The 7,640-nt window shown below is 42.6% G+C and overlaps 1 protein-coding gene across 1 annotated transcript; it reads right to left on the reverse strand.

Annotated features, from left to right (window-relative positions):
• On the reverse strand, positions 1–3,259 carry LOC311148525 (liprin-beta-2-like). Its single transcript, XM_084185506.1, has 4 exons — positions 2,939–3,259; positions 1,241–1,482; positions 415–522; positions 1–140 (listed from the first exon to the last, which is right to left on the reverse strand). The coding sequence occupies exons 1-3, from the start codon at positions 3,000–3,002 to the stop codon at positions 499–501; spliced, it is 330 nt and encodes a 109-aa protein (XP_084041632.1). The 5' UTR covers positions 3,003–3,259; the 3' UTR covers positions 1–140; positions 415–498.
• Between the last annotated feature and the right edge of the window lie 4,381 nt (positions 3,260–7,640).

Below are 7,640 nucleotides of genomic sequence, written 5' to 3' on the forward strand. Positions count from 1 at the left end.
TTGACTAAAATGTAAATGTAATATGAGAGTTCAAAGTGTTTTCCAGAAAGGTGGTTACCATGTTTTATTGAATGCTACCTGTTGCTCTTCAACAATTGCCAAGCTTTTCCCATACCAACTGTTAATTGAAGGGCCTTGTTCTGTGAAGGTGCAGAAATGACAGACAATAGAACAGGTGACTACTATGACACAGAACTTTCCAGTTTACGGTCAAAACAGATGAGTCTGTACTATCAATCAACTGTGTTACAATGAACAACTCCACAACACAAGTCTTTCTCCATGTGCATCTCCAGTATGCAAGGGATTTCCCTGTCTGTGTACAATAACAATAACCAGATTCCTCTATACAGATGCAGTACAGATATATAAGCAGGGAAAAGCATGAAAGTGAAACCTCAAAAAGTCTCTAACCTTTTTCAGCCAGGCAACATGCTTATAGAAATCTATGTTATACTCCATTCTGTTGGCCCATTGTAGCTTTGACTATTTTCTTCTTCAAACTCTACACTGTAACTTATCCTAGAGAGAGAGAGAGAGAGAGAGAGAGAGAGAGAGAGAGAGAGAGAGAGAGAGAGAGATAGAGAGAGAGAGAGAGAGAGAGAGAGAGAGAGAGAGAGAGAGAGAGAGAGAGAAGAGCTCAGAAACTTAACAGAGCTTCTGAAAGAAAGATACTTTATCACTGTTAATCCCCTTGAATCCTTCTATCTGCTTCTTCCTCCTCTTCCCCTCCTACTCTCTCTCTTGCTGCAGAGAGACTGTAGTGGGGACCCTATGGTGTGCTGTGTCTAGGTCGGACCCTGGCTGTGTGGTTTGGAGCCCAGACAGAGGCAGGCTGAGAAGTGGCTAGTCTCTAATATCAGACTGCAGCACTACGACTCAGACCACGCCAGCTGGCTCCTCTCCCTCCCTTTCTCCTCCTCCCCTCTCTCTCTCTCTCTCTCTCTCTTTTATTCTCTGTCTCTCTCTCTCTCTCTCTCTCTTTTATTCTCTCTCTCTCTCTCTCTCTCTCTCTCTCTCTTGCTTTCTGTCTGTCTCTCTCTTTTTATCCCTCTCCGTCTCCTACACAAACACTATCACTTTGTTATTTTTGTCTCTATTCCACCCCATAATCCCCCCCCCCTTCTGAAAGATGGTTCATATGCTCAATAGAACCCAGTAACAAGGTTTCCTGAATAAATACACCACACTAGCCAGTTTAGTGTGTGAAGTGAGTTTAGGCTGTGTTGAAGCTACTCACCCCTCCCTTCTCCAGCCAATCTAACAGGGTGTGTGCTGTGTCCATGGGGACCTGTCTGCTCATGGACTCATGCTCCTCCTGGTCCACCTGGCCCTCCAGGGCTACCCTGAGATCCTCTACCAGCTGCAGCACCCTGATGTTGGGGTTAATGGCTGAGGTGAGGGCAAAGGTGGGGGCAGAGTTCGAACCCTGGGAGTGGTAACCCTGGGCCCCAAACTTCAAGAAGGCCTCGCAGAACCCTCCTGCCAATAAAATGAAATAATTTAGATTCAAGTTATGGTTAGGGCACATATCATAGGGGTGATACAGCCATCAGAGCCTTAAAACTAGCTATCCCAGAGTTTAACAATCCATTTTGACTTGTTTTGATTTTCTGAAATCAGATTACTATAAACTGTTTGCTGTTGACTATATTGTATGTGACTGCTCCACAAACAGGCGGTTAGGATTGCTGAGTGAAAGTATTATGTGCTGATGAATATATCATGCCAGTTTGAATTTCCAATGTGAGTCACTGAATACATCAACATAATGTGTGAAATAATTGAAAACATCCAACTGCTACCTAGCATAACCACTGGAGGGCACCCTCCCACTACAACGCTAGTTTCAACAGTGCCTGAACGCTGTCAGCTTTGAAAACTCAAGTGTTCCCTATAGGGATATTGTAGGGACATTGCATGGTGTATTGACTGCTTCTCTGAGTAAAGGCAGTGTGTCAAAGTGCTGTGCTCTGATGGTCTTTTAAATATTGCACTAGTCTGCACAGATATATATTCATGATCTCATGTCACCTTAGCTGTAGGCCTATTACAGGAATTGTTAGCATTATTAGCAATATGTTAGCCTGTATGACCATCTCTATGGGTGATGTCACGGTTTTCTCTGTCTTGCAGTGTACTGGGGGTCATTAGCACTATGCTATCTCTATTATTAGAGCCGTTTGTCTTGTGCCCCTTACAGGAACCCCAACAGAGTCATCTGATATCCTGCTATGGTTATGACAAACAGTGGTGACTGAAATGTATCACCCCTGTAAGAAAACATGGAGAGCTGAACAATATGGAAAGAGAGCTAGTTATAGAGTGTGGTGGACAACTACAGACAAGGATGTTGTATTTGTCTTTCTTGCTAGCACTGATTTTGCTGATAGCTGCTTTATTGAGGAAAGTTTTTTTCATTCTATGACATTGATATGTGGTTGTTTTATCGACCTTAGTTGAATGCACTGACTGTAAATTGCTCTGGATAAGAGTGTCTGCTAAATGACCAAAATGGAAATGTAATATAAATGATAGAGTATACATGGAATAGACCAGGTGGGGGAAGAAGAGAGGCAGCGTTAAAGACTAGCAGAATGGTTGATGTACAGTAGCCTACTGACAAGGACCATCTATTCAAAACCTGCTGAGTTTCCCACAGTAAATCTGCTCTAGTTGGAACAAGCTGAATCCCAGTATCTCAAACTTCAAGATCCTAAGAGGAACTTTCCTTTCATCATTTCAACTAAAATCCAAAGTACACAATTTATTTTGATTATGCTTAAAAAGAACTGAACAAAATGTAACATTCCTACTCTAAGTTAATATATTTAAATCTCAATGAAACCTTCAAGACATTACCAAATACCAGTCTAAAGAGAGCAGTAATTGCAAGCCGGGTTGTCTTTGAGGAGGTCTTAATAAAATAGAAGCTTACCAGCGATAATGTCATCCATTTGCTCCAAGGCTGCCTCCAGCATGTGGCTGGCATCTGACGCCATGGCAACGGGCTACTTCATACACTGTTACTCACCGGATCACCATGCACCGATAGGAGAAATTGAAATAGAGAAAGCGAGAGAGAGGGAGAGGGATGGAGGGAGTGATAGTAGAGCCGGAGAGAGAGACAGAGAGGAGCAGAAGGGAGGGGAGTAAGAGATGGGGACAGTTTTCAATCATGTCAGACAGATTATAATCAGCATTCAGTTGACTGGAGCTTTAGGGAGTTCTCTTTGCCTCTTAGATCTATTTACAGCAAAACAACAACAGCTGCCCCAGCCCTTTTTCCCATATACATATCCTCCTTTTGGCTTTAAATGTTCCTCTCATTTTGCGGGCGGAGTTCTTGCCATTGTCAGCAGTCCTATCCACTTGGGATGGGACCGCAACCTTGGCATTGTTTGTGTTTGTGTTTTTCTTCAAGTACTCCATTTGTCTTCCCTTTATTTCTTTAAGATGTTCTCGTTAACTTCATTCACAGGTTCGGAAGGTAACTGAACTAAATGACTATCGCCCCGTAGCACTCACTTCTGTCATCATGAAGTGCTTTGAAAGGCTAGTTAAGGACCATATCACCTCCACCTTACCCGACACCTGAGACCCACTACAATCTGCATACCGCCCCAACAGATCCACAGATGACGCAATCACCATAGCACTGTACACTGCCTATCACTGCCTGGTACAACAACTGCACCGTCCGCAACCGCAGGGCTCTCCAGAGCAGGGGCGGTGTGTTCATTAGGGCGATATGGGCGACGCACTGCCAAACGGGAAAAGGAAGGGATTTTTTTTCTAATCAATTATATCACGGCAACAGTAGTTATCAGTGTTCTAATCTAGACGTCTGATCTGCCACTAAATGTCCAATCAGGCTAAAGTTGTGCTTCAAATGGCCCCGCCCCTTTTGGGGCGATTTCAGTCAGGTTGAAAATCGCCCAGGGGTCTCTCATAGACTATCATGTAAAATCTTTTTTTTTCAAATATCAGAGCTTTCAATACAATCTCTATGGGTTTCTGAGGGCTTGCACTTACGCGCTTTCGTCATACGTAACATAACCATGAACGTAACTAAGAAAAGAGCGGGTAGCAGCGTCAATCAATTCACGTACTACTATCAACATGGCTAGCGTTCAGTGCAACTCGATTGTCTCTTTGAAAGAAGTTCACATCAAAGACCATTCAAAACGAGCTACTGGAGTGTATGCTAGCGGTCATGAGGGAACATATTGTGGAGGAGGTGAAGTCGGCGAACTTCGTAGCTATCCAAGCTGACGAGACCACGGACGTTTCTACACAGACACAGCTGGTGCTTGTGCTGAGGTACATAGATAGCAACCACAAAGTGCAGGAGCGCTTTTTTGAGTTCCTTCCCATCTCGGAATCAACCTCAGTCTCAATCGCCAGTGTGCTTTTGGAGAGACTGAACGGTCTTTTTGCCGACGACGTGAAAGTCAAACTGTGGTGCACTGGCACTGTACCAGGTTCTCATGAGCTACAACCTCCAGGAGACGTTCTCTGAGACTGTGACTCTGTTGAACATCCTCATAACTACTCCCATGACAACAGCTGAAGCTGAGAGATGTTTCTCAACTTTGACACGAGTTAAGACATTCCTGCGAAATTCAATGGGCCAGGAACGTCTGAATGCACTGGCCATGCTTTCCATGGAGAGGGAACTAGTCCTCAGCATGCCTGATTTCAATGAGAAAGTCATTGACCGCTTTGCTGCATTGAAAGAGAGAAGAGAACAGTTTCAGTACAAGTAATGTAGCCTCTCTCTCTCTTTGTCCCTCCCTGTCTGTCTCTTTAACACACACACGCCCAAATCAGTTCACAGTTGATGTTGTTTAAAATAGTTATTTTTCATTTTAAAAAAAGTAAAAAATAAAAAAAAATCTGTTCATGTTCATTTTTACAAATCTATACAATTGGCCAGAATATGGTTGTTCATATTTACAAATCTATACAATTGGCCAGAATATGGTTGTTCATTTTTACAAAGCCATACAGATAGCTGTGTTTACCTTTTCTAGAAATTATTTTCAAATTCTGTTTTCAGGCAAAATGTCTATCACTGTTCATTTTCACAAATCTATACAAGAGGGCAGAATATGGAAGTCTATAAAAATGTATTATTACCAATAACTTGCATCAATGTTTTCAGTAGCCTCTATCAAAAGCTCCTGCTTGCTTGTTGTGAATTATGCTCAGGTGCACATATTTCCAATTCAACCATGAGGCAAAAAATGTGGTAAAAGCTCTTGTTGATCCTGCAATCTGAACAAATACCAAGATGCTGTATTTTCAGCTGATATTTCATTTGTTTATGGAAATGCATATTGTTTATGCAGTGTTGAGGAATGTGAAAGAACACCCTTGATTATTTTTACTGTGATAACTTATTTTGCTTTTGTAAGCCAACACTTTTGAGATCAGTCAATAAATGCTTCTGGCATTGACTTATATGCTGCCCCTGTCTTCATGTTGTTGCTGGACATATCTTTTTTAAAATGTGTGTAGGTCACCTAAATCATCAGAAAAATTGCCCCCCCTGAGAATTTTTTCAGGAGCCGCCACTGGTGGCCAGATAAATGCAGGGTGTGTGTATGTGTTTCAGAGGGTTAATGTACAGGTGGGTGTGTTGGTAGTAAGTGTTCTATAGAGGGACGATGTGTGTTTTCTTCTATGTGTGTCTGTCAGTGTGTTTACGCACTCTACCTAGTCTTCCTTTCAGACCCCTAAACACTTGTATGGCCACAGGGTGCATCCTGATGGCTTATTGGATTCCTTTTAGTGAGGGCCAGTAGCTAAACAAATAAAGGCAGCCATGTCTCTGTGTTATGACCTCCACCACTGTGGTCACAGCCGGCATGAAGTCAATTATACATTTACAGGATAAACATTTTAACTTCAAACATTAAACCAAGCAGAACTAGGTAGGACGGGGAATCATATACTGTACCTTGGGACTCTGGTCTAGTGGTGTTATCTCAGTGAATAGTGCAAGGTGTTGTAATATCAGAATCAATACACAAATATATGTGTATGTGCGTGCATGCATTCCTGCCTATCTGCCTGCGTTTGTGCGTGTGTGTACGTGCATGCATATGCCTGTGTGATTGAATGCTGGGTTTAGTGAACTTGTCGTTCCATCATCATGATGGCACTGACCTTCTCTCGACCAATGTGTTTTGGCTAATGCAGTTTTCAGAGACTGGAGAAATCAATTGCTCAGTCAGGACAGGAGGTGGGCTTGCACACTGTAGTCAGTTTACTGAGCACAGCCTATCCCCTCTTGATTTGATTTGATTTATTAGGATCCCCATTAGCTGACATCAATGGTGACAGCTAGTCTTACTGGGGTCCGACACATAACGAACAAGACATTACAGACAAAATACAATTGACATACATTTAGAAACATGAACATGTCGTGTGTGTGTGCATATATCAGTTACACATACATGTCAGTACATACAGTCGTGGTCAAAAGTTTTGAGAATGGACCTCTAGTGGCACAGCTAGCACTGCGATGCAGTGCCTTAGACCACTGCGCCACTCGGGAGTATATGATCAGTCTCTGTACTGTATGTTGATGTCAGGCTGGTCTTTGTTGTGGAGAGTGCACTCATGTAGGACTAAGATGTTTCTCAGGTTAAAGATAGAGCTTGGCTGTAGCCTAAAACGATGTGCTGCAACTACTTCTCTCAGCTCATTATCCATGCATGTAGGCCACTGGAATATGCAGCTCTGGGGAGGCTGTACATTTGGTGACCGCAGGCATGACAGAGACAGAAAAGTGCAGTTTGACAGAAATTCTCAAAGTGGCATTGTGACATCATCAAGTTATTTACTCATCCACATATCCACCCAGAACACTGGAGCAGCCTATTACTATAGACCTAGTCTGCCTATATGTCTGTATGTCTGTCTGTCTGTACAGATGTAGGATCTTAATTTGATCACTCTTTTGTTGCTGAGATTTGTACTGCAGAGCAAGAAATGCAAACTTGTATTGTATTACAAAAGGCTTCTAAAGTTTGTAATTTCCATTTTAAAATGTCAGACTTGATTTGCCCAAACAGAAAATGTATCAACCCCTACAAAAAATGTCCATTCATTATAATCCACATCATAATTCACATTTCCTGTTGCTGCAGAATTATTTTCCTGCTGTAGCAAACTGGCTCAAATTAAGATCCTACATCTGTATGTCTGTCTCTCTCTCTTTCCTTCTCTCTCCATCTCTCTCTCTGCCTGTACTCATATTCAACCTCTGCCTTCACCCTATTGCAGCACTTTGTTTTCTCATCTATTGCCTGCCTGCATCATGTTGCAAGGAGAGGGTGGCTGAGCACAGGTCAATCACTCCACATTGAGAATGATTATACAGTTGATTATCAAGTGCCACACTCAACATATTACTACTGTTGGCAATCAGAATACATACTTGTTGTAGTCCAAGAGTCTACTCAGTGAATACATGCAGGCCAGTGGGCAAGAGTCATGGCAACACATCTATATTCACACCTCCTCTATGTCTGCACTATTAAAAGCAGATCGCCGCCACATGTAGCATAAGAGATAGGAAGCCTCCCTGGCTCAGCGCCTGTTAGTGTCAGATTTGAAGAGCTACA

The sequence above is a fragment of the Coregonus lavaretus genome, assembly GCF_964263955.1.
Source record: "Coregonus lavaretus genome assembly, chromosome: 21".
Lineage (NCBI taxonomy): Eukaryota > Metazoa > Chordata > Actinopteri > Salmoniformes > Salmonidae > Coregonus > Coregonus lavaretus.

Excerpts from the sequence above, each read along its gene's own strand:
- LOC311148525 (XM_084185506.1), bottom strand. The coding sequence starts at position 3,002 with ATGGCGTCAGATGCCAGCCACATGCTGGAGGCAGCCTTGGAGCAAATG. Across the intron at positions 1,483-2,938 it reads AATGGATGACATTATCGCTG|GAGGGTTCTGCGAGGCCTTC; the intron begins GTAAGCTTCTAT and ends TTTTATTGGCAG. Across the intron at positions 523-1,240 it reads ATTGGCTGGAGAAGGGAGGG|GATAAGTTACAGTGTAGAGT; the intron begins GTGAGTAGCTTC and ends CTCTCTCTCTAG.